The sequence below is a fragment of the Carassius carassius genome, chromosome 29 (genome assembly GCF_963082965.1).
Source record: "Carassius carassius chromosome 29, fCarCar2.1, whole genome shotgun sequence".
NCBI lineage: Eukaryota > Metazoa > Chordata > Actinopteri > Cypriniformes > Cyprinidae > Carassius > Carassius carassius.
Window position 1 is genome coordinate 19,048,921 of NC_081783.1, and position 25,633 is coordinate 19,074,553.

General features: G+C 36.8%; 1 protein-coding gene across 2 annotated transcripts; it reads left to right on the forward strand.

Moving 5' to 3' along the window:
• Positions 1 to 596: 596 nt before the first annotated feature.
• On the forward strand, positions 597 to 25,249 carry loxl3a (lysyl oxidase-like 3a). Of its 2 annotated transcripts, XM_059516209.1 has the most exons (14): positions 597 to 927; positions 1,068 to 1,231; positions 5,532 to 5,749; positions 13,791 to 13,983; positions 14,112 to 14,292; positions 14,387 to 14,541; positions 15,001 to 15,171; positions 16,954 to 17,109; positions 18,133 to 18,292; positions 18,413 to 18,656; positions 22,572 to 22,687; positions 23,719 to 23,855; positions 24,330 to 24,441; positions 24,627 to 25,249. In XM_059516209.1, the coding sequence occupies exons 1-14, from the start codon at positions 633 to 635 to the stop codon at positions 24,698 to 24,700; spliced, it is 2,376 nt and encodes a 791-aa protein (XP_059372192.1). In that variant the 5' UTR covers positions 597 to 632; the 3' UTR covers positions 24,701 to 25,249. The 2 variants fall into 2 exon arrangements, with proteins under 2 accessions (XP_059372192.1, XP_059372191.1); XM_059516208.1 differs by lacking the exon at positions 16,954 to 17,109.
• Positions 25,250 to 25,633: the final 384 nt, after the last annotated feature.

Below are 25,633 nucleotides of genomic sequence, written 5' to 3' on the forward strand. Positions count from 1 at the left end.
ATTTGCGTGTTGTCATCTTAAACATGACTCTGTTAAGAAGATATTGAAAGATTTGAGGAAGGTTTGGCTTTAGTAGCTACAGTGTAAGATCCAACGTTTTGTCAGGAATTTGTGTAAGTCCCACAGCTGAAATATGCTCTCTAAATTCTGTCACTCTTGTTCACATTTTAAGTTTCTAAGTATATGAGAATAACATAAAATAGATTTAAACTTGATAGTATGAGTAAAATTGACCGGTTTAATTCCTTGGCCTGATATATTTAGTCATTCCTGTGGAAATACACAACTAACTATTGCACATTTTAAGTTTCTAACAATACAAAAATAACAAAACCATAAATTATGAACAAAAATGCATAAACATAGAAAAAAAACAATGAGTTATATTTCTCAATCTTATATATTTTGACACACTATTTTGAATTTAATTCCTACATATTCTAATATAATTATTGTTATTGCTTGATATTATTTCTGCCCTGCTTTTTTCATGGAAACAGGAAACATTGAGAATTAAAGTGAGATTTGCTTTATTTTAGAGTAATAAAATGCACATTTTAAAACCTTGCAAATGAATGTTTACTCTCTCTTTCAGTTTTTCTTGCTCTCTTCACCTTTTACACTTTCAAGCCATGCTGAGAGGAGGATTGTGGGATATGGTGATTGCCATGGCACTATGGGGCGTCTGGCTGCCCTCCTGTTTCTCCCAGACCACCTCACCCTCTCAGGATGGAAAAATAAAGTTTCGCCTGGCGGGATACCCTCGCAAGCACAACGAAGGGAGAGTGGAAGTGTTTTACAATGGAGAGTGGGGCACTATCTGTGATGACGACTTCACCTTGGCCAACGCTCATGTTCTTTGTCGCCATCTAGGGTTTTTGGAGGCACTAAGCTGGTCGCACAGTGCCAAGTATGGACCGGGCACTGGTGAGTTAAAATGAATCTTATTAGCAAAACATAATGCAGTTTAGGTATTTTTCACATCTGAAAGTCAGCTTTCTCTATACACTCTCAGAAAAAGGAAGAAAAGCTGTTGTAAGCTAACCTTGGTGGTCAAAAATCTACAGGTAAAATCTGGCTGGATAATGTCTTGTGTGGAGGATCGGAAAACAGCATAGAGAAATGTGTGTCCCGTGGCTGGGGGAACAGTGACTGTACACACCAGGAGGACGCAGGGGTAGTTTGTAAAGATGAGAGACTTCCAGGCTTTGCAGATTCCAACATCATTGAGGTAAATGGAGACTTTCATCCAATGCAATCCTACTGATTCTGGCAAAGCGAGAAAAAAATAACATTGATGCCATTAGAGAGCTCCAGTGATGATATATTTGGATGTTAGCTTCACCCTGGCTCCCTCGACAAAAACCCAATAAGATTTTTCAATTGGCTTTTGAATCACAGCGAAAAATAAGATTTTGTGACCAACAAAGTTCATGATTCTTAATATAAAAATCTTCACAAAAGAACACAACTTTTATGAATTTTTAAGCCTAAATTCAATTGTCTGAAGTTAAAAGCTAAATATAGGTTATAAAGATCTACACTACAATCACATGTCCCAGCCATTAACCTCCTGACAACTTGTTTAGTTTTGTTTTGCATGAAAGTTTGAGTTAGAATAGTTTGCAAGGTCTTGGTTATTATAAACACAGCGGGGCTGTAAAAGTAGAGCGGTGAGTAGATGAGTTTACCTGTGATGTTTAACATTGCTCAAAAACCTCTGCAGTTTCATTTGTTAGCAATGCCCTTTTTCATGACAAGTAAAGGCTTCAAAAGATCACAAGGGTGTATTACTTATGTATTTAATGACAGATTTAAAAAACATATATTGTGATAACCACAGACCTTATTTTAGTGCTGATTGAGAAGTGCATATCAAATAACAAAGCTCTCTCAACCTGCATGCAAGACATTTAGAATCAAGAGCACATTTTTACTGGTTTTTATTGCTGATGTTGTGTTTGCCTGTGGTTTATCTCAAAACAATTGTTCCTCTTTTTCTTAAAAAAAAGATAAATTTGAAAATGCTTATTGAGATGGTGTTTTGGAGCAATGCTTATAGATTCAACTGTAAGGGAAACAGGTAAATTTAGCTCAAAGGGAATCATTTAAGATTTTAAAGGGAATTTGAACAGAATCACTGTTTCACGGCTGATCACTGATGCGCCCTGCGATTCACTGAACGAGCCGTTTAACATCAGATCTGTGCTGGATATTAATATCCAAACTATAGTGAAAACACTATCAATTAGCACAGTAACAAGATCGGCAGTTTAAGACATTAACTTGTAAGCACAGAACACAAGATACTTCTCTTTTCAATATGAATAAGGCTTTATTAGATAAATCTAAGACATATAAACTAATCTAACACATAAACGCACGCACTCACACATTCACACAAGTTGCAGGAAGATCGAAAGTTAGGGAAAGATGAGTTTAAGAGCAAGCCCGTGGTTGGGCATTGGCTGAAGATGCAGAGTTGTGTGGCTGGTTGAAGTTGAACTCGACATTACAAAACTTAACTCAGAACACGAAACTCTCAAACGGAAAAGAAAAGAAATAAAGTTTGCCGAGACTAGGTGGTGTTTCTTCTCATCGTGGCTAAGTAGCAGCAGGCGTGCAGGCTGAAGCACGCTGGAAGCGCGCTCAGAGAACAGTGATGACAAACAGCATGGCTAAAAGCTAAAGCTAAGAAGCAAAGCTGAAAGCTGGCATGACTGATAGCAAAAGCAGAGCTAAAGACTAAGAGCAGACATGACTAATAGCAGAAGCATAGCTAGAGACTAAAAGCAGGCAAGACTAGTAGCAGAAGCAAAGCTAACAACTAAAAGCAAGATTTTATGGTGTCCTGAGTATTTAAACTGGCCTGTTGGCCACACCTCAAATGTTGTCTTGACCAATCAGATATTGTCTTGGCTCGGGGGTATCATAAATCATGTTATCTTATCAAGCATGTGGTCCGAATTTTCTCGCTCTTGCAGGGTCTAATTTTGGACATGATTCCTATAACAAGAATATGATACATTTGACAAATAACTGATGGTCAGGACTATTTCAAGCAAGCAGATTCGATTACATAGATACTAGACATGAATATGTATCCTTAAGCTATCCCATAGTTATTAAAAGACATACACAATAAGTGATTATAACATGATAGTCAAATGTGTGGGTTACACATAAATGAATATGGAGTGAAGCGATGGACTGATATTCCTTTATAAGTCCTTTTGAGTTCATTATGGTCCATATATATGTAGAAAAGACAGTTTCTTTGCCATTCTCTTGACAAAGATTTCTGTGGAGACCAGAGGTTCAAAGGCCACCCCCTTAGGAATTTCAGTCTGGTTCTGCTGGGGGAAGTCAGTGGAACTTGTGTAGTTCTCTCATGGGTTTACACGTGATGTCCGGCGTTGCCTATCAATTACGAACAACAAATTTGACAAATCTCTTCTCCGAATTGAAATTGTCAATGATTGTTCTAGTGGTGTTAATGTTGAAAGCTATTCTGTGAAAACGTTGGTTGGTTGGTTATCTTGCTTGGGACTTGTGATACAGAATGTTTTATGACTTCCTGTTGCCTTACTGAGGAATTTGGCTCATGTTTCAGCCACAGCCCTGATCGACTCTTTAATTTGTCTGGTTCGAGTCATTTCTGCTACACAACATACTTGATTGCTGTCCATAATTTGGGGAAAAATAGTTTTTAAATTTCAAATTTGTTTTCTTGACATCTTGAAAAGAGTGGGGCTGTTACTTTTCAAAGCTAGAGTTTTCGTGTACTGGATCATTAAGCAACCACTTGTGACACCTTGTTTAAAATGCATTTACTTTTTGCCAAATTTATGCACACCTTTTATCTCTTCACCTGTTTTATTCTACTGCATTTTTCATCTTCTCTCTCTACATTTGCCAGTCTCTTTCCCCTCCCATGTTCTCTCTCTCTTCCTCATCCACATGCAAAGAATGAAAGTCCACAGCCAATGTCACTGCTTCAACTGAAAGTCTTTGCTCTGTTGTAAATTAGTCTCTGATGATCTGCTTGTGTGCTGGAACCACACCAGAAAGAGAGAGACAGATGTAGAGATACGAGAGCTTGGAGAATTAGAGACTGAACAGCAGAAGAGAAATGAAGAGATGGAAGGGCTGAGTACGTGCAGAAGTTCCACTGCTCAGTTTACATGCCAGGTTTCTCTGTGTTCTTGTCCGGAAGGCAGAAGGAACACAGAACACGAGTGGGTGTCAGACGAACCTCTGACAAACAGCAGTTTGTGTTACACTACATATGTGTCAGAGTTTACTGGAATGGTGCAAATTACTGTTTTCACTTCCAAATGTACAAATGTTTTTCAGAACACAGACTGACAAGAAGAATGTTATTTTCAAAGACCTTCGCAAATTAGAATTATAATTTGCACTCTATTTGATTCAAAGAAATGCACTTTCCATTTGAAACTGAATGTCATTTGTTTTGTTTTCTGCTGTTTTTAGATGTCAGTTACCTAACTCCGAGTGTAGACTTGTGACATACCACCCCCCCCCCACCCCCACCACACACACAGCCAAAAACACTTGCAGACAAATAAACAAAAGAACACCAGACTCACTATATGACATTTAGTCTTTGGCATCATTTTAATTTGAATGTTTGTATGATGATTATTCACACGTGCAGATGTTTATAAAATAGATTTTAACTTAGTATTTTAGTTAGACAGCAAAAATTACTAGATTAAAAAAAATGATTAGATCACTTTATATAATCATTTTAATAATCATTAGCATATTCCCTCTAAAAAAATATCAGCTTCATTACTCCAGTCCTCAGTGTCACATGATCCTTCAAAAATCATTCTAATATGCTGATTTGCTGCTTAATATTTTATGGTGGAAAGTGCGATACAATTTTTTGTTTCATGATTCTCGGAAAAATATTCCAAGAAAGTTCAAAAGAACAACATTTATTTGAAATAGAATCCAGACCTTAAAATGTCTTCACTGTAACTTCTTTCTGACAAGATCATCTGAGAGGCCAAAGGTCCCAAATAAAAGCAGAAGCAAGAAGCAGAATCTTTTTTTTTTTTTTCTTTCTTTCATGTTTCCTTAAGAAGGCTGACTGGAATAGATGTGGCCTGCTACTTCTTTGCCTTGCAGTTCAGCCTTAGGTTGCGACTCCAAATTCAGATTTCAGTTGATGGTCTTATGGCAAGGTGCTCAGCAGACTTTGTGGACCGTTCTGGCTAGACATTTGGAAGTGCTTGTGTAAATGGTGTAGAGAGTTTGTGTTCTGTTGCACAGTTACGGTGCGGTTTTGGCCATTAAAGATCCAAAACCCTCATGTGAGATGACTCATATCCCGCATGAGTCAAAGAGACAGGCTCATTCATTAAAAACTCATGGAATAGGAGATTGTAGCTGACTAGTTAAACATATCGAAAGCTTATTATAACCATCTGAACAACATACTGGATGATCTCAAAGCCTGTATATGCCCTACATCCAATTGACCTGTTCTGCATATGTTTCAGATGCAGGTGAATGAAAACCGAATGAAGAACATTCGTCTGCGTCCTCTCTCTGGTGCCCATGCCGGCCGCATGCCTGTGATGGAGGGAGTGATAGAGGTGAAGTTTAAGGAAGGATGGGGTCACATCTGCAACACTGGCTGGACCACCAAGAACTCTCGTGTGGTGTGTGGCATGATGGGATTCCCCTCGCAGAGAACTATGGGGAAGAAGCCAAGCAGGTAAAGGACATTTAAATAATACAAGGGTCAGATTGTATGCTTGTCCAAAAAAAACCTCTTAGACTATATTTATCAGATGTTTGGAACAAAAAAGTAGTCTTTAGTGATATTTGAAAATAATTAAGCTGCATTTGTTTTTTACAGTGGTGCCATACACTGTAAAAATGGCATGTGCTATGTACTTACATTATACATAATATTTTTGAGTACTTTTTAAAGCTTGATTTCTTTAATGGAATCTACCAGAATAAATCATCTCCTAAATCGGGGATCCTTTGGCCCACGAGATCCACTTTCCTGCATAGTTTAGCTCTAATCCCAATCAAACACACCTGAGCATGCTAATCAATATCATCAGGATCAATAGAAAATCACAGTTAGGTGAGTTTGATCAGGGTTGGAGCTTAACTCTGCAGCGCATTGGCCCTCCAGGGCAAGATTTGAGAAACCCTTGTTCTTAATTGTTTAATCTATGACACAATGAATGTAATATTACTAGATGAGCTCATTCATTTTAAGTTGATCCTCAAAAGTTTGCGACTTTGAGTCATCTTATACGAATTAAAAACTATATACAGCTAAACAGCTCATGTAGGAAAAAACTTGTTACTGCTCTGGCATTAGCAAGCTGATCATTAAACAAAGCATCATGCCTCATGGTATTAGTACATGCTGTTATCCAGAACCTAACCATAAGCTCTACTCTTCTTCACAATGGTAACGATAGAAACTTCACAGAAACTCTTTCAAATGTCAAACATAACTGAACATTAAACATAAACAGATGTTTCCCTTGACTCAAAAACACATAAAATAGCAGTTCATTTCAATATTTACCCTCCATATCCAGCCATATGCAAAGCATGCTGGGAAATTAAAATCACTGCCAAAATAAAACTGCATAATTGAGCTAATCCTCTTGAAATAAATAAAAAGCCTTCTTTGCTTAATTTTTGCAGCTTTATCAGTTCCTCAGTTCAAGCTTCATAATTGCTCAAGTTTCCTTAAAAATTGGAAAACATGACTCTTGGTTATATTAGTGAAATGTTCTCAATATTTTATTTACAACACTGAACCACATTAAAAAAAATAAAATAAAACAAGCACACTATTTTTAATTAAAACCTTCATTTTAAATGAATTTTTTATTTTTTATTTTTCAGTGGAGAAGAACCATTTTTGGTTATCCAAATAAACTTTCATTGAACAGTCTTTAAAATAACCTCTACTTTCTTAGTGTGAAGAACATTTTAATAATATGAATAACTGTTTTCCACTGTATGTGCAAACTTTTGAGCAATGGAAAAGTTCTATAGCTGTTTAAGGTTCTTCATGGAACCATCAATGTCAATAATAAAAGGTGCATATAAAATTAAGGCTGCAAGCAGCGATGAAAAGGTCACAGTCACACTGTTAAAGATGCCACTTCCTGTTGCCAGTAGGTGGCGGTATAACTATAACAAAATATGAGCAGGACTCTAGGCCAGGACTCTAATCAAATGCAAAGTTTGAGGCAGATTGGACATGATTGTATCATGAGTTACAACAACTTCCTGTTTGATGGCGTTAATAGCATGCTTTAGCACTTAGTAAGTGTTTCTAGCATGTTTGAGCATGTTTCTAACATGTTTAGCACACAATGGCATATTGTACTGTGTACAAGGCCTGAAAATGGCAAAAACTGCACAAAAATCACATGAATGTGAAACATAGCTCGAGGCGCAAGCCGTTTAAATATTATAGGTGGCGCTATCGTGCCATTTTGCCACACCTAATTCTGAAACTCATATCAGATTTACATTTTTGCCACTTCTGTCACGTGTGCAAAGTTTTGTGAGTTTTGAGCATGTTTAGGCTCTCAAAAATGCAATTCATTTTGGAGAAGAAGAAAAAATGGAGCAATTACAATAGGATCTTCACACCATCGTAACTTGGGCCCTAAAAATAAAAGTGAAAGTGACATACTGTACAAAAGTGCAAACACACACAGCGTTGAACACACACACGGAGCAGTGGGCAGCCATTTATGCTGCAGCACCCGGGAAGCAGTGGGGGGTTCGTTGCCTTGCTCAAGGGCACCTCAGTCGTGGTATTGCCAGTCTAAGACTCAAACACACAACCTTAGCATTAGGAGTCAAACTCTCTAACCATTAGGCCACGACTTCCCCCTAGAAAGTGGCTAGACCTAGAGTACCAAATTCAGCTGGATATTTTTTGTGGATGTCTGATATAATTTCTAAATGTCCTCGCAGACTAATCACAGGTTTGTTCATTAAATTAATGAACATGAGGTCCACTAATGTTTGACAACCACAAATTGGCACTTTTGAACGGAAAACTTTATCACTTACAAACATCTTTTTTGTGAAATTAGAATTTTTTTTTTAAAAAGGGTGCTTATGGTATCTTTCTTTATTTTACATACCACTTGGCTTTATATTTTATTATATAATGCAGTGGTTTATGGGGCAGTTTCAGGTATTTTATAACTTTAAATCAAAATAAATATTATATTTTACAGTTGAAGCCACTTTGTGATCAAAACAGCCATTTAAAAGCATCCTGCTCTGTTTGGAATTCCTCGACGTTGACTGTCTAATTTGCGGCTGACTGGCTTCCTCTAAATTATCATTTGTCTGTGTGATCTAGACTATTTTGGATTCTTAGGAGAAGTTATTGTGCATTTATTTATGTATATGTTATTTTAAACCTATAACCAGAGCATCCAGGGATTCAAAAGATTGTTTCAAACACACACACACACACACACACACACACACACACACACACACACAGTTTTTTTACTACAATGCCTTATAGATAGTTTTTCTTCAAATACCTGGAATGAAGAGCTCATATACACAAGTAAGAAGATGTATAGGTTACTACATGTGCTCATGAAAAAGATGGAAACTGCCTCTATTTCATGAACCTCGGCCAATGAATCATTATAGATCATCGTATACTTCCATGCTCCTGCCAAAAAGACTTTTGTAAGAATCTGCTTATGCAAGTCAAAATATGTAGTTATGAAACCTGGCAGCATATGTGAGCACACACACACAAATCTGGATGGATATATTAAGTGTCAGAGAAAGATCCATTATTGCAGACCCCAGTGTTTCGTGGGGTCAGATAGGCGATGTTGTTCTGCTGGCAGTTTCTGTGCATTGTCACATGAAGTACTGACAAATGTTTACAAAGCCCTGCAAAAAGTGAAATCAATCCCATATGTGGCCACTGGGCAGCTGGCCAACGTGTTTTTAACTGTGTGAGGGATGTGGAAGTTTTATCATTGTGCCAGTGAAAAATGTACCATATGGTACAGTGAGGCCCTGATGGGAATTTCATACTGCGCTGCAGTGTTTGTTTTTGTCTCTCTGATTTATTCTGATTTAATATCATATCGATATTTAATAAAATGTTGTTATGTTAATTTGATCTGATCCTGAACTGCAAACCAGTCTGTAACCAGAGTTGGAAGTAACGCTGTTACAGTAGTATATTACATTTTGCACATTACTAATAAAATGTGGGTAATATCATTACTCGTTACAATCTCAGTAATGCAAGTTACAACAACATATTTTAACTCAAAATTCACAGCAAAACAGCACCAGAGAATAAATTCCCGGGGGTAAAACGGTTTGTTTCCTGTTGCTGTAATTCGATGGATGAGTGAGACGACTGCAGAGACATGTTCTACATTTGAGACGGACACACCCGTTGTTTTCGGTTCATCAGAGAAAAGGACCAAATGCATAGTCAGGTGCAATCTATGTGCAACACCCAACTCAACATGGAAAAAAAGCATGAGTAACAAAGAGTGTCTGGTACCACTAAGCTAACGTTGAGAGCTGCGCGGTCGGAGAAGAAAAAAAGAATGTGGCGGACGAGCACAGACAAGCAACAGAAATTGGGGTTAAGCTGAACATAACAAAATCTGTTTTTATTAATCATAGTCTTTATATAAAAGGAATGAATACATGAATGACTTAAATAATTAACAGATTAACAAAACAAAAGAAAAAGAAAATGTGAATATATGCAGCTAAGTTTGGTTTATTTTTGTGTGGCGCGGTGCTCTAGAAAACAAATTCACGGAAAGGAAACTGAGATGACAAAAAGCACATCCTAAAATAAAAGTAAACACATTGCTTCGAATGATCTATGACCAAAAAGTACAGATAATTTTATGTTTCCTCTGTTTGATTGCACTAGCGCTTAAAACACACACATACAGCATTGCTAATGCTGAAACCTGTTGTTCATTATCAGAATAAAATATAGTCTAACATATCTGTGCAGTTCAGCCTGAGCTCGGGCCAAATGCATATGCTCAGTTGAAGAGGGTGATTATGATTTAATTTTATTTATTTTGCGGAAAGCGTGTTAAATACAGAGCTTTATTTACATAATAAATAATGGTTTAGCATTCAAATACATTGAGAATATTGAAACATTTTAAAATTGGATTCGTGTCTAATGAGAGCGTGAGAACAATGCCATTTGCTTTATTTATTTCGCTTTAAATTAATTTGTTTTTGCTTGAGCAACTTATATCTTCCATTGTTGTTCTGAATACCATTAAAAATAGCCTATCGGCTAGCTATTGGGTTTATAGTTTGTACATTAGGCTAAAACATTCCCCTTTATTTCTGAAGGTTAGAATCCGGTTTGTGCTTAACTGTGTTTATCCTCAACTTAACATTAATGTAGAACTACATACCGGTATCTAAATATGATTTTATAAATTTAATGCTATAGTAGACCTTCATCCTCCACCTGAAGTATAAGAGCAGCAATAAGCTATATTTTGTCATTTTAGAATGCATAGCCTACTTTTGTGGATATTTTGGTGAAAGTAACTCAAAAGTAACTAAAGTAGTGCAACGCATTACAAATCAGAGACAGTATTATTGTAATGTAACTAATTACTTTCAAAAGACAGTAACTAGTAATATATAATGTATTTCATTTTGGAAGTAATATCATATTATATATAATTCTAAATAGCCAAATTGCGGCTGTTTGTTTTTGGCATCAAAACAGTGAAAAAGTGTGAGGTAATATGTAAACTATTTAATAGTTGTCAACTGTTTTACAATAGAAATTTAAATGACCAAACGGCTCAACTTTTTTGACAGATTTTGCCTTTTGAATTGAAAATATAGGATGAATCATTACATTTTTAATGTAATTCATAACTGAATGTGGTAAGACTCATTTTGCCATTTTGTGTTTTCGACATGCACATTGTGCACACATTCATACTTACATATATGCTGGTTTTAAAATAAAAATATTATTTGCAAATAGTTCAAACTGATTACAAAAAAAAAAAAACTGTTTGTAATTTTCTTTAATCTCTTAAATCCATTTAAACCCCTCAGTTGTTCAATTTCTTTAAACAAAAAGACCAAACTCCCAGGTGGCGTAAAATTCCTCTAACAGTTGGGGATTGGGGGCAATAAACACGTCATTTCTGAAGAGAAATTTTCTGAAGGGGACACAAATAATACAGCTAAAATCGTAAAATACAGCATGGTTTTTAAATCATATTTTTTATTTTTAGGGGGGACAACCCTAGGTGTGTGTTTGTGTGTGTGTGGGGGGGGGTGGGGGGGGGGGGGTTGTTCTGACCCTCCAGAGGCAATACTCTGGCACCAGCTTGTGCAAGTTTTTGATGATTTTATAATAAGGCTGAATGTGATTGCATTGCTTTGTTCTGCTTTGCTTGTTTGGCTTCTCTTCTTCATCTGCATTGGAACAATCATCCACATCTGAACTCTGAGACACTTACTCAGATTCACAGCAGATGGTGAAATGTAAGCAGTCTGTGACAGGACAGAAAAACAAGCAAGCATCTGAGAATTCACGTGTGCATCCTCATTGTTTGACAGAATAGCTATAATTTCAACCAATGAGCTCTCTGTGTGTGTATTAAACTGAATGAGTGACTCATACCCCCTTAGACATGAGCTCAAGTCCTCAGCATGCTGAAGTTAAGCTCCAAAAACACACTCCTGCTGGCTGTTCTTCATTCTGACAGATAAAAATCCTCTCTTGACAGAAGTCCATTTTATTTACACTGAATGTCGTTTAATATTAAAGTCTACCAGCTGACTAAACACAAGTAATCTTCAGTGGATGAAAAAGATGCCATTTATCTTTTCCATTGCTTTTAAATGATTGTGGGCTCAGACAATTTACTGAAAGGAAATGTATAAAATACTATACTTCTCTTCATCTTTGTAATTATGACATTCATATCAGGTTTGTGCCATAAGTGCTTGGCTAGATACACTTCAGAAATAGCACACTCTGCACATTCAGAAGACTGTGGATATCTTACACTTCTCAGATGAGAAATTCAGTTTTAAAAAGTGAAATTTTGCAGTGAAATGATTTGTTTGCTTACTTGGTGTTATTCCTTGTGATGCAATGACATTCAGACATTTGTAAGCATGTAAATATTTTTGGGGCCAATGTACATTACAATGTTCTCCAATATTTTATTAGATTTTTTTATATGGTCATTTAATTGGACAGATTGCTTTTCTCTGAATATGTAACACACACACGTGAGTGGAAAGTATCCTTTCTCTCAGGAGTGTGATAAAACCTCGGTGACTCAACCTCATACCGCCACTCACTACGGTAATATTACTCCATACCAGATTTCTCATGGTCATGTCATCGCCTGCATGAGAGTCTAGAACGTGTCATAAATCAGACAAACCAATGTAAAAGTCTAGCCTTTCATAAAGCAAATACTGCAGTGTGAGCTAGACATGCTGTGGGTGAATCTTTGGAAAGCTGTCAAGAACATTTCTGGGTCATATTTCATCCGATAATAGAAAGAAATAGGAGATAACCCTTTTTTAAGGACTGTTTTAGGACAACTCTCAGAGAGTTTAGCATGGTAATGTACATGTCATTGTCAATGTTAATGGGTCTTGGCAGAATAGATCTGCAGCGTTGCTGCTGCTGCTGTTGCAGAGCAAGCATCAAGACTTGCTACTGCCAATAAATCCACAGACATGCTTCTTTGATCATGTAAGAAAAACTGCTGCTGCACATATAATATTTATAAAATAACCCCTATATGTAAAATACATTGATCACCCCATAACAGATCTATACAGGTGGAGCTGGGGAAGGTGGAGGGTTTCTGAAGCTTGCTGAACCTGCTAAAGCAAAGACTAGCTGAGTATTTGAATGTTGAGAAGCAAGCCCATTGGCTGCTTATGTGAAGGAATCCAATCATTTGAGCCATGTGAATAATGATATCACTATGTCAGACTGAGTTAGACCTGTGCTGATCTAGAGTTTCATGACAGAACTTTGTATGCATGTGTCTATGGACTAAATAATGTTTTTTTTTCACAAAAATATTATGCAGCACTACTGATTTGAACATTGATAATAATAAGAAATGTTTCTTGAGAGCAGCAAATCAGCATATTAATATGATTTCTTGATGATTTCATGTGACACTGACTGAAGAAATTATACTCAAAATTCAGCTTGGATCCCAGGAATAAAATATATTTAAACTATTTTCAAACTGAATTTTTTTTTAATAAATTGTAATAATGTTTCTGTTTTACTAGATTTGAATATATTTTCATTTAGTGTTTTTTTTTTAATAAATGCAGCCTTCGTGAGCATAAGAGACATCTTTCAGAAACATTTAAATATTATAATTATTCCAAACTTTTGTTCTAAGGGTAAATTAAACAAGGCCTTCAGTGGAAAAGCATCGTCAACATGCCCTATTTGCTCACACTGGACCGGGTACTATTTCTCAGCAAGCTGACAGAACGTGAGAAATCTGTCATGCTTTCTATTCGGTGGGGTTTTCTGAACACTGCAAAGTTCAGTTTTCAAAGACATCTTCTGGTGTATTTTACTGAATGTGGTACATAAATTGCTGTCATTGTCATTATTCTTTCAGCTGAATCTCTTCCTACTGTTTACGGATACAATGTATATTTTTTTAGTTTGTGTTCATTTGATCAATTGTGTTTGTGTTTAGTCTCCAGACTGTGTATAGGATCCACTCAGTGGCCTGCACAGGAAATGAGGCCCATCTTTCAGCATGCTCTATGGAGTTTAGCAATGCGAACTCTAGCGCCTCCTGTCCCGATGGAGGAGCTGCTGTAGTCAGCTGTGTGCCCGGGCCACTGTTCACACAGGGCAGAGCTCGCAGAGTCAAGCTGAATCCAATGGTGATCAAATAAAACTCGTTTTAATAACTGATTTCAAATCATTAAGATTTATGAAGGTAATAACAGCAGTATAACAACGAACACCTGCATTAAGGCTTCCAGTGACCATGCTCCTTCTCATTCTCCAGTCTCAGGTGCGTCTGAAGGGCGGGGCAAAGACAGGTGAGGGTCGTGTGGAGGTCCTAAATGGGAGTGAGTGGGGTACGGTGTGTGACGATCACTGGAACCTGCAGTCCGCCAGTGTGGTGTGTAGAGAGCTGGGCTTCGGCACTGCTAAAGAGGCTCTGACCGGAGCACGAATGGGCCAAGGTGGGCTTTTACTAACAATAGATAGTAGGGCTTCAGCTGATCATAGTTGATCCATGCTCCCCATTGAAAAACTGTTATGATCTCTTGTCCATAGGTATGGGTCCCATCTACATGAATGAAGTTCAGTGTCGTGGTGATGAGAAGAGTCTGTGGGACTGTCCTCATAAGAGCATCACTGCTAAAGACTGCAAACACATGGAGGACACCTCCGTCATCTGCAACACCCCCTACATGGGCTTTGAGAAATCGGTCAGACACTTACATGATGCCCACTGCTAAAGTAAACTATAATGTGTTTGGATAAAAAAACTGCCTCAAATTGGCTTTTATTCAGCATGTAACAATTAATATACTTAACCAGAATTGTCTCTGATGTTCGAGTCAACACTAAGAAAACCTTTAAGGCTCTCATCAAAGTGCCTTCCTGTGCAACATAACGCTTATGTGCAGTTTTATGCATTGTGTAAAAGTTTTTCCTAGCTCAGCTATGAAATCTAACAATGCTTTTCAAGGCTGATCCTAACTAAAGCATTGCATCACCAGAATTTGTAAAGTCACTTAAAACGAGCATGTTTTTATTCAAATAGGTGATGCAATGCATGGTAAAATCAAGTTCTCACAGCCCTAGATCAGCACTGTTAAATGATCAAAGTCAAGGTCCTTAAGTCTTTTAATTCATTCTCATGCTTGCTTTGTAACCCATCACAGATCCGCCTGACAGGGGGTCGAACACGGTTGGAAGGGAGGGTTGAGCTGCTGTTCTCTACAGACAGTAGGGTGAGAAACTGGGGTTTGGTCTGCGGGGATGGATGGACGTCTCGGGAGGCCATGGTAGTGTGCAGACAGCTGGGGTTGGGACATGCCAGCAGTGGCTTGAGAGTAAGATAACCGCTGTATATCATACAACACAATCATGCACATATATATGGTAGACAAATAGGTGAATATAGGGGGTTGCACAGATACCGCATCTCAAGCACCATATGAAAAGTTCAGAGTTACAGAGACACAGATCAATCAGAAGGTAACTGTAAAGAGATAGCTAGTCAGACAATTTGTTGCAAGGGTTTTCAAAATCTGAAAATGATGTTTTTAGGCAGTTCCAACAGATCAAGTGGTGACAGCATGTTTTGGCACAGTTTTTTGGCCTGCAGTGTACAATAAGTAGACCCAGACAGAATATGCACGCTTTTCCACATTTTCTGTGTTGATTATGTGAGAAAATCTGGAACAAATCTTTACAATTAATGTGTATTTCTGCTGAACTTTCTGTGGGCGTAAATTCCTAACAGACTTTAAATTCACAAGATTGCTGAATAATCTTAGCATCTAAACAGAAAAGATTGCTTCTTGAAGATAATAAAGGAAGATAGGCTGATCCATGAAAACTATTTTGTGTTATGTAATTAGGCATGAAAGTTATTGTTTACACATATATACACACGCTTTTAGCAGTGACAAGTTTTTTCTTCACCCATTCAAGCACTAGCAAAGCTGGGTAGATTACTTACAAATTGTCTGTTACTGATTCCAAAATTAGTATTAAATATTAAATATTAATATTAAAATATATTCTGTTTGTGACCTAAAGTGCATTAAACACTTCATTATCAGGGTTTCCCAACTGGGGTTCGTGAAGGAACTGCAAGGGCTAATTTAATTTAATTAATATCCATTATTTAGGAATGTTTCGATATTTGCACTGAACAACAAGATAATAATTTATTTAAAAAAATTTTTTGCAGTGTAGGCATTCACACTGACGGGAAGTTTTCAGCTGATTACCATAATAATAGAGCATTTGCACCTACAGTGTATCACGGTTTGGTCAGTTACCTGGATACGTGGCTATATCGTAGAGATACTTGGATGTAAACAACAGCATGGATTGCACAGTTGATGTACTACTGAAGACGTTCTAATAATTTAGGATGTCTAAACCAGGGGAAAAAACTTGTGGTAGATGCTAAATCACATAGAGAAGGACGTAAGCAAGAAAGCAGTTAGCAGGAAAGGGTGAAATATTTTGACAAACAAAGGTTAATATGTGGTTAAGATATTACCCTAACATTTCACCTACCCTGAAATTTAATTATAAGAACAAACACGAATGTTGTCAAGATTCTTGCCCTGGAAATCCTGGTTCATTTTGGCCAACCACAAATGCCTTTTTTCCTCAGGTTTTGCACACTTTTCCTTGATTTGTTATACCTTCTGACAGTCTATAGCACTCCAGATGTTTTTTCCTGTCCGACTGATTATTAAAGCCCGAAACACAACAATAATTGACCAAAAAGTAGCGATGATCAGAAAATTTTACAAGTTCTGTTCGGTTCGGTGTAATTTTTTATGTTGTGTGCAGTCAACATGGCTGACTTGCGGATTAATGATGTTTCATGAAAACACTCTATACGTTTTCAAAACTGTGTGAACGGGGCATAATGCTAACACCTCTTATCCCTGCAATACATTAACTTTACAAATAAAATACTCTCTTGCCTTTGTGAATGATCACAATAATCCACTAAAATGACTACTGGATAGTATGAGATAGTATAGAACTTTGTAATTGAAGCTTTAGCATAGCTGGCTCATACCTGGCTAGCACTGTATTTAGACTACTTCACATGCTAAGGCCTTGCAGTGGGGGTCTTTCTTCAGATCCGTATAGTGGGGGGCAGGACGGATCACGAGGGGCGCGTGGAGGTTCAGGTCAAGTCCAGGTGGGGCACTGTATGCAGTGACAACTGGACCACAAGAGAAGCCATGGTGGCGTGCAGACAGTTAGGCCTCAGATACTGCCTGCATGCTATCACTGTGAGTAAGAGAGGCGCTATGGGACTAATCAAGCGCTGCCGATTGATTGGTTATGAAATCCCATGTTAGCATTAAATGTGAATTATTATTCAAATGTGTACGTTACCGTTCAAATGTTTGGGGCCAATAAGAAAAAAAAATAAAAAATTATTTCTATTTCAAATAAATGCTATATTGAAGAATCCTTAAATATTTTGTTTTTACAAAAATATCAAGCAGCAAAACTGTTTTCAATGTTGATAATAAATGTATCTTGAGCAGCAAATCAGCTTATTAAAATGATTACTGAATGATCATATGACATTTAAGACTGGAGTAATGATGCTGAAAAATCAGATTTGCATCACAGGAATAAATTACATTTTAAAAATATTAACACAGAAAGTAATATTTATAATATAAATTTATAATTCAATAGCATTTCAAAATATTAAAATTTTTACTGTATTTTTGATTAAATAAACAGAGCCTTGCTTATTATGAGAGACTCTTTTCCTCTTTTTTTAATCACAAAAAATATCTTACAAACCCCAAACTTCTGAACGGTGTAGAACATGAAAAAATTACAATAAATAAATAAAATAAATATTAATAATAATAATAAAGCTAGAGGCTACATTTTTGTGGAATTATTCTCCCACTTAACAGACCTAGTGGAAGCTAAAATAGTCAACATAAGGTTACTAAAACATTGAAACTCAAACTGTATATGTTTTCTTTACTTAATGATTGTAATTTTAAACATTTTCAATTAGTTTTTTTTTTCATTATTTGCAAAGATGAGAAACTTAAAGCAATCTATTCATATACTGAATTGTAAACATTGTAGCTTAGAATATGGCAACCAGCAACACTCAACCAATAGTGTTTGTTTGACCAATTGGAAGAATTTGCTGTTATTTTTGCTATTCTGTTTGATTAATGTCTGCTGCTGACATGCTTTGTATTGGGTTTCTTCCTTTATCCGTGTTCAGTAATTTAATACATTCATTCATCTACTGATGAGCTTTCCCATGTGTAAAGGAAACTTGGTACTGGGACAGCAGTAATGTGACGGAGATGGTTCTGAGCGGAGTAAAGTGTAAAGGAGATGAGATGACTCTGACCGACTGTCAGCATCATTCTGTCGTCAGCTGCAAAAGAGCGGGAGCACAGTTCTCTGCTGGCGTCATTTGCTCAGACAGTAAGTCATATGCAAGTCTATAAACAAAAGTTTATTCGCAAGAGAAAGGGTAAAGCAATAGCTAATGTTATTCCATTGTATTTGAGTGTAATAATGGTCTCTTTGTCCTACAATCCCTAGCGGCTTCGGACCTTGTGCTGAACGCTCCACTGGTGGAGCAGACGGTTTACATCGAAGACCGTCCCCTGCACTTGCTGTACTGCGCAGCAGAGGAGAATTGCCTGGCCAAATCAGCTGCTCAAGCCGACTGGCCGTACGGCCACCGCCGCCTGCTGCGCTTCTCCTCTTACATACACAACATCGGCAAGGCTGACTTCCGGCCACGGCTCGGTCGCCACTCCTGGGTGTGGCATGAATGCCATAGGTAAATGCTGGAGCTGTGGCTGTTTTTTAGATCTTGTATACTTGATCTATGTGCCCAGTCTTGCATGTAGTGCAGGTGTTTAACACTCAAAAACACACACTACACAAGTATGCAAACACTCATTTAATATGAGGTTAATTCAGTCACCAGAAGTAAAAGCTAAATTTAGGCTGTAAACGAATTATGCAGCTGTCACGTGACTTCAGCTTTACCAGTACTAAGCTCTTTAAATTTTATTTACAAAAAAAAAAAATTATTCCTGAAAGTCTGAGATAGAATAGTTTGCAAATAGATGACTATTAACACAATGAGACTGACTATTAACACAATGAAGTGGACTAAAACTTTTACAGCATTTATCAATCTTGGATCCTATACTAATTAATGATGTAAAAAAATATCATTGTTAGTTCATGGTGTCTAATACATGGACTACAGTGGCAATACAGTGGCCATTGTCCATGAACTGTCTTTTTCTATTGTCAGTTTGGTCTTTTCAAGCAAAAAATTTAAAGACAAGCTAATTAAACTCAGTTAAACTGTCGACTTCTAAATTAATGCCTCAGACATTTGAAAATCATTCCAGTACTGAGATTTGTTACTGCCCAGTAATGTAAGATTGCATGTTAGGTGTTAATATACTTAACTTATAACTTAATACTTGAAGGGATAGTTCACTCAAAAATAAAAAATTCTGTCATTGATTACTCACCCTCATGTCATTCCAAACCTATAAAACCTTTGTTCATTTTCATTATTTTTGATGAAATCTGAGTGCTTTCTGACCCTCCATAGACAGCAATGTAACTACCAACGTTCAAGGCCCAGAAAGGTAGTAAGGAAATTGTTAAAATAGTCCATGTGACATCAGTGGTTCAATGATTTTATGAAGTTATAAGAATACTTTTTTGTGCACAAAGAAAACAAAAATAACTTTATTCAACAATTCTTCTCTTCAGTGTCAGTTTTTGCTGGGGCTGTCATTTTTTTCATGTGACACACAGCAACCACAATACCACTGTATGTATAACTAATATAGGCTTATGTCCCCACTGAAACATAATAAAAAAAAACATTTGAATGGTTTTCACCAAAAATACCATTACAGATATTACAAAATATCAACTTTTAACCATTAAAAAATGGTTTTCTGTAGTGTGTTTTGGGGACATATTCTATTAGGATTTATTGGTTTTAACAAGCAACCAATAGAAGGCAACCAATTACCAGTAGAGACCAACAGGATCCATTACAGGTAAACCAATACAAGTCCCATTATAACCAGTAAAACCATTACTAATTTTGTAATGTTGTCTATAGTTTTTTTCAGCAAGGTTTTTTGTTTTTATTCGATATATCCCAAAAATATATGATGAAATATCTTGATTCTCAAATATGTGTAAGTAAATAAATTTTGCACCTTTATAGATTAAGTTGATATATAATGAGCGATGGTCAAAGTAGCCTGATACTGTAATCTATTAACTTTGCATAAAAGCCTGTGTTTTTACTCAAGTACCAGATATGGGTGTCATACCATAAAATACTTTTAATATGACTGACTTTCTATTTAATGTGAATTTAATAAAAACATATGTTACTAATTAGCCTATATAACACTTTCATTGTACAAAAAGAGAGCAAATAACTTTTGCATTATCAAAGAATATTTTCACTTCAGTCCAACGAGTTCAATTGCTCTCAAAAACTGTCAAAGTAATCTCTAAAGCTGTTTACACTGTGGAATTAATATCTTACTTAAATTTGTACATCTTCACTCTTTCACAATTCAGTCAGCCAGCGCGAGTGGTGACGAAACAGGGTGTTTCAGCAGTGACTCATCTGAACGCCTCTGATTGGTCCTTGCATTCATACGCTCAACAGAATCATATGGGATTAGTTATAAAGGGGAATACTTTAAAAATATGTGTCTCTGGCTCTGTGCCAGACAGCGAAGGCAGATTTAAAATAAGTAGCTGTGATGTTTTTATATATATATATATATATATATATATATATATATATATATATATGTAGAAAGAGTATGAGAGTAAAGAGTATGTTTCAGGTCTAAGCATGACAGCATCACGATTTAAACTCAGACTGAAATATGCATAAATAGATTCATGTTCACTTATGCTAATGTTGTTCGCAGAGAGCACTTGAAACTGTTTTGAACAGGGATCTATCAACTGTGTTTTTCTTTTGAGTGTCTGGCCGCCTTGCTGAATCTGCTTTTGCTCCGTTCGGATCCAGCGGCAGCCCCAAGGACCCATATGGCTTTACTAACACTGAGCGCTCGTGGTCATGTCGGCTGAGCATCTGATTTCCAAAGATCATAAACTGATATAAATTTGTTTTTTACAAACCAGAGCAGAAGCTTTCAAGACCCTGGACAACCTACAGGGTGAATGAAAGTTCACGCTAGCTGTCTCTGCTTTAAATGAACACATATGTGCTAACATGATCCAGGGCTGGTTATAACAGTCTAACAGTGGTTTCTGTTTGTCATGGTTCTAACATTTAATTACACAGAGGCAAAGCATGAGCTAAGTGCTTAAATATTAATATTTTTATGTCTGCACGGTTACAATTTCTTCTTGCATCTGTTAAAATGATTATTCTGCTTTGTGCATTGAATTCTATGGCAGCCCTTAAAACTGAATCTTAAATGATTAAAATGTGTACTCTTATTGAGAATCACTGGTGGTAGTGGTGGTGGATGCGATACCTACTGGCCAACGTTTATAAAACATACTCAAACTCATTAAGTTTTTGGCCTGATATCATGCTGGCTGTCTCCATATAGCTGTAGAATGGCCTCCCATATGCCTTTCCAACATTTGGAACAGGTTTCAAAATTACCTTGTAATTGCTGCTTGCTGTTATATTTACTTTTGTTTGTTTTGGTCATGTTGTCCAACCACAGGACAAATGGGGAAAAAAATTATGGTAAATAAATTACCATAACAATAATTAGAATGCCATTGCTAAACCAGCACGGTGTCAGTACACCTAAAAATGAAAACTTTGTCATCATTTACTCACCCTTGTGTTATTCTGTTGAACAGAAACTAGATATTTTAAAAGTAAATCCTTTCAAACATTCTAAACTTACCAGCTAAAGTGAATTTAACAGATTTGTGAACCAACTGAACTAATTCAAGAACCAATTTGAATGATTTGTTCACTGATTGGTTCTTGTGTTCGATTTGAACTGCCCAAGATATAGTTCTTCAAAAATTCTACTTTTGAGATCCACAGAAAAAATAAAAGCATAGAGATTTAAAAAAAAAAAAAAATACTTGAGAGTGAGTAAATAATGACAGAAATTTAATTTTTGTATGAACTATCCCCTTTAAATTAGTAGTAAATTATTTTTCCATTTTATTTGTTACATAGTGAATTTCATACTCTCCTCGCCATGCTTTTTGGATTGATTAATGAATAAGTGCAGCTCTGAGTAGTCTCCATTAACTCTTTGTGGTGGTCTGTGTTTACACTGTAAGCTTCATAGCAGACATTAGGTTTCCCAATGCATTTGCCTGACACAGTGATGATGAGGAAACCTGTTATGTGCTCAGGCTAAAAGGACACACAGTTGGGTTTGGGACAGAGGCCAGTGTCTGAGAAGCTAGTGTTTACTCTATGGCTTCAGTTCCCTCCTACAGGCCTACAGCACTGAATCTGCTCTCCAAGGCTGTTTAAATCATTTTGTCAATGAAAACGGCAGATTTGTAGTTTGCTGTATCCAGGATTCAGAGTAGCTTAAAGTCAGTTATTGTACACATACATATTGGTAAGCTGATTTTAAAGTTATATTCTGTACAGCCAGTCACATTTCAGCAATATCTAATGGTTTTTTGGATGGTTTAACCCTGTTAGATTTCAGTAGACTGTGTTTATAACCTCCAGGCACTATCATAGTATGGATATCTTCACCTATTATGACCTGCTGTCTCTAAATGGGACCAAAGTGGCAGACGGACATAAAGCCAGCTTCTGCCTAGAGGACACAGATTGCCATGAAGGTAAGAAAGGTGTCAAAGGTCATGCTGGACATGTCTGTATAATGAAAACCAACCTAACCAACCAACCCTTCTAAGGTACATTTATAAAAACTACTTAAATGCCCTAACTGAACTACGGCCAAAGGGTTAGTTCACTTGAGAATGAAAGTTCGTCCATCTTTTACTCACCCTCGAAGCATCCTAGGTGTATGTGACATTTTTCTTTCAGAATAATCCAATCGAAGTTGTATTAAATATGGTCCTTGCTCTTCCAAAGGCTTTCAATGGAGTAAGTGGGTGTTTGTTGTAATATAACTTCAATTGGATTATTCTGAAAGAAGAAAGTCACATACACCTAGGATGCTTCGAGGATGATTAGAAGATGGATGAATTTTCATTCTCGGGTGAACTAACCATTTAAGCCCTGTTTATGAAACTAGACCCAAATTTTGGTTACATTTTTTTTACCCAAAGTTTCATTCATAACTATAATCTAATTGTATTTTCTAAAAATAAAAGAAAATTATATTTCTGTCATGTTCTATCAATGATATGTGCCCTTTAACTGTTTTAGAGTAGCATTGTGTCAGGTCAGTTGTTTATCCACTAGGGGTCCCTAAACTTTTAAGTATAGAAATGTATTTATTTATCAGTTATAATAACGTCACATTACAGTGACCGTTACTGTAAACCTGCTCTATCACCTTTATACATCTGGTATGTTATTCAATACTTTGAATTTGAATAAATAAATATTAAAGACATTAAACCAACCAAAGGTAGTTTGCAGGTCTTAGCTGATCTAAGCTGGTTTAGTTGTCATCAATTGTCATCAGAGAGATGCTGCAAGGATGCATGGCAAGAGAGTAATGGTCAAAGATGTCCATCTAACACTTTAAATAGAAAAAAAACTATGGAAAAGAAGTGCAGTAGAATGCAAAACCATTGCAAAAACACGTTTCTTGTGGACAACACCTTTGATTATTTCAAGGTGTACTTCAGCAGGAATACTGGCTTGTGTCTCCACTGACCTGTTGCTTATCTTGATACAGGTGTTTCGAAACACTACGAGTGTGCCAACTTTGGTGAGCAGGGCATCACAGCGGGCTGCTGGGACTTGTACAGACATGATATTGACTGCCAGTGGATTGACATCACAGATGTTAAACCAGGAAACTACATTCTACAGGTATTCAGATGTGCTACCTTGTCGCAGAAAGATTAACCGCCTTGGTACTTTGGTAGAAATGTATTTCTGATAGTTAGATAGCACACTAACAGGAGAGACTGTTACACGAGCAGACTTTGGTCCCGTAGGACCCCATTGTCTGGGCTTTTCAGCAAGTCAAACGTTTGTCAAAGAGCTGCTGCAGTTCTGCTCTCTAGTGGTGGAGATGCGTCAAAGCGCTCACCATCCTGTCCAAGAATGCAAGGGTTAGAAGAATAATAGGATTTGGTTTGATTAATGATGTAATAAACCTTGAGTACACAGAGGGAGGGCCAGGTTTTACTGGAAAAAACCCCTCCCAGATTAGGATTAACTAATAAAAAGACCACGTTTGTCCACATGCTTTGCTGATTATGCTGTTAGCTAGATCAAATTTGATTTCAATTATGCTACCCGGTTTTCTAGTATCAGTCTCATCTTTTTCCTCTTTCGCAGGTCATAATAAACCCCGACTTTGAGGTAGCTGAGAGCGACTTCACCAACAATGCTATGCGGTGCAACTGCAAATACGATGGCAACCGTGTCTGGTTGCATAAATGTCATCTCGGTGAGATGGGCTGTTGTTCGCTGGCTTCTTCAGACCTGCCTGATTCGATTAAACATTTGATGGCAATGAAATTACATGCTTGCTTACACAGATATTTTAGATGTGCACCAAATGGAAGTTTCTTTACCCTCAGTTTTGTTGTTGGTGGCCAATTTCAGCTTAATTTGTATTGTTTGTGCTTCCAGGTGATTCATTCAGCGAGGAGGCTGAGAAAGAGTTTGAACATTATCCAGGGCAACTCAACAACAAGATATCTTAACATTTTTGAGAATGAACCCATGGAACTGCAAACCACATGGCTCAGGACAAAGAGAAACTTTAATCACTTAACATTATTATTTATTCTCTTTTGAATCCATTGCTACTGTGGTCCAATCATGCCGAGTTTACTTTTAGGTTAGGTCATCAGAAATCATCATGTAGCCAAGGGCCTCAGAGAGAACAAAGCTGTGATTGTGGCCTGGGCTTTTGTCCATGCAAATGTAAGTGGTTGGTTTAGAGAAAGACAGTGGCTATACACTTCCTCTTGATGAAATGCTGAACACCTCAGAGCAGACGTTCACATGAAACACCAGTTTCCTTTAATGAATTTTCAACATGCATCAGGGAATTATAAAAGATGCTTTATATATCTTTACAGACTGTGATTGTGGATGAAATAGGCTTCTTGTACTTCATCACAGTATGTGCATTTATGTGTATGCCCATGAAGGATTTGTGTGTGCAATGTATGTGTATATTTGTATATTTCTGGAATGTCCTATAATCAGGTTTGTAAAATACAGTTTAAATACTGCACTTTTAAAAACCATCTTGGTGTCACTAAATCTTCTCTGCCTACATTCAGAGAAAAAAAAAATGCAAAAAGGTTTGAATGTTGCAGTTTCGGGGCATTTTTCCTCAAATGAAAGTCAGATGACTTTAGTAAATGCTACAGAAAACTCTATAATGATAACAGAACGGAGATTGAAAATGTTCTAGTTTTTAAGAAAAGCTTTCCTTTGCAGTCATACATGATAAATGGAGAGCAATTCTCAGAAGTCATGGTTTCAGAATCAAATGTGTATGCATTTAACAGACGGACAAATTCTGAATGTTTAGAACCAAGTAGTTATAGCTTTAAAAAAAAAAAAAAAAAAAGTGTACATTTTAACCAGTCGCATAATCTTAAATGGGGGTGCCTAATCCTTTT

What these genes read in the sequence shown, in the direction of transcription:
- loxl3a (XM_059516209.1), top strand. Translation starts at nt 633, where the DNA reads ATGCTGAGAGGAGGATTGTGGGATATGGTGATTGCCATGGCACTATGG. An exon ending in TGGCGTCATTTGCTCAGACA is followed by an intron (nt 18,293 to 18,412) that starts GTAAGTCATATG and finishes TACAATCCCTAG; the next exon opens with CGGCTTCGGACCTTGTGCTG. An exon ending in GTTGCATAAATGTCATCTCG is followed by an intron (nt 24,442 to 24,626) that starts GTGAGATGGGCT and finishes TTGTGCTTCCAG; the next exon opens with GTGATTCATTCAGCGAGGAG.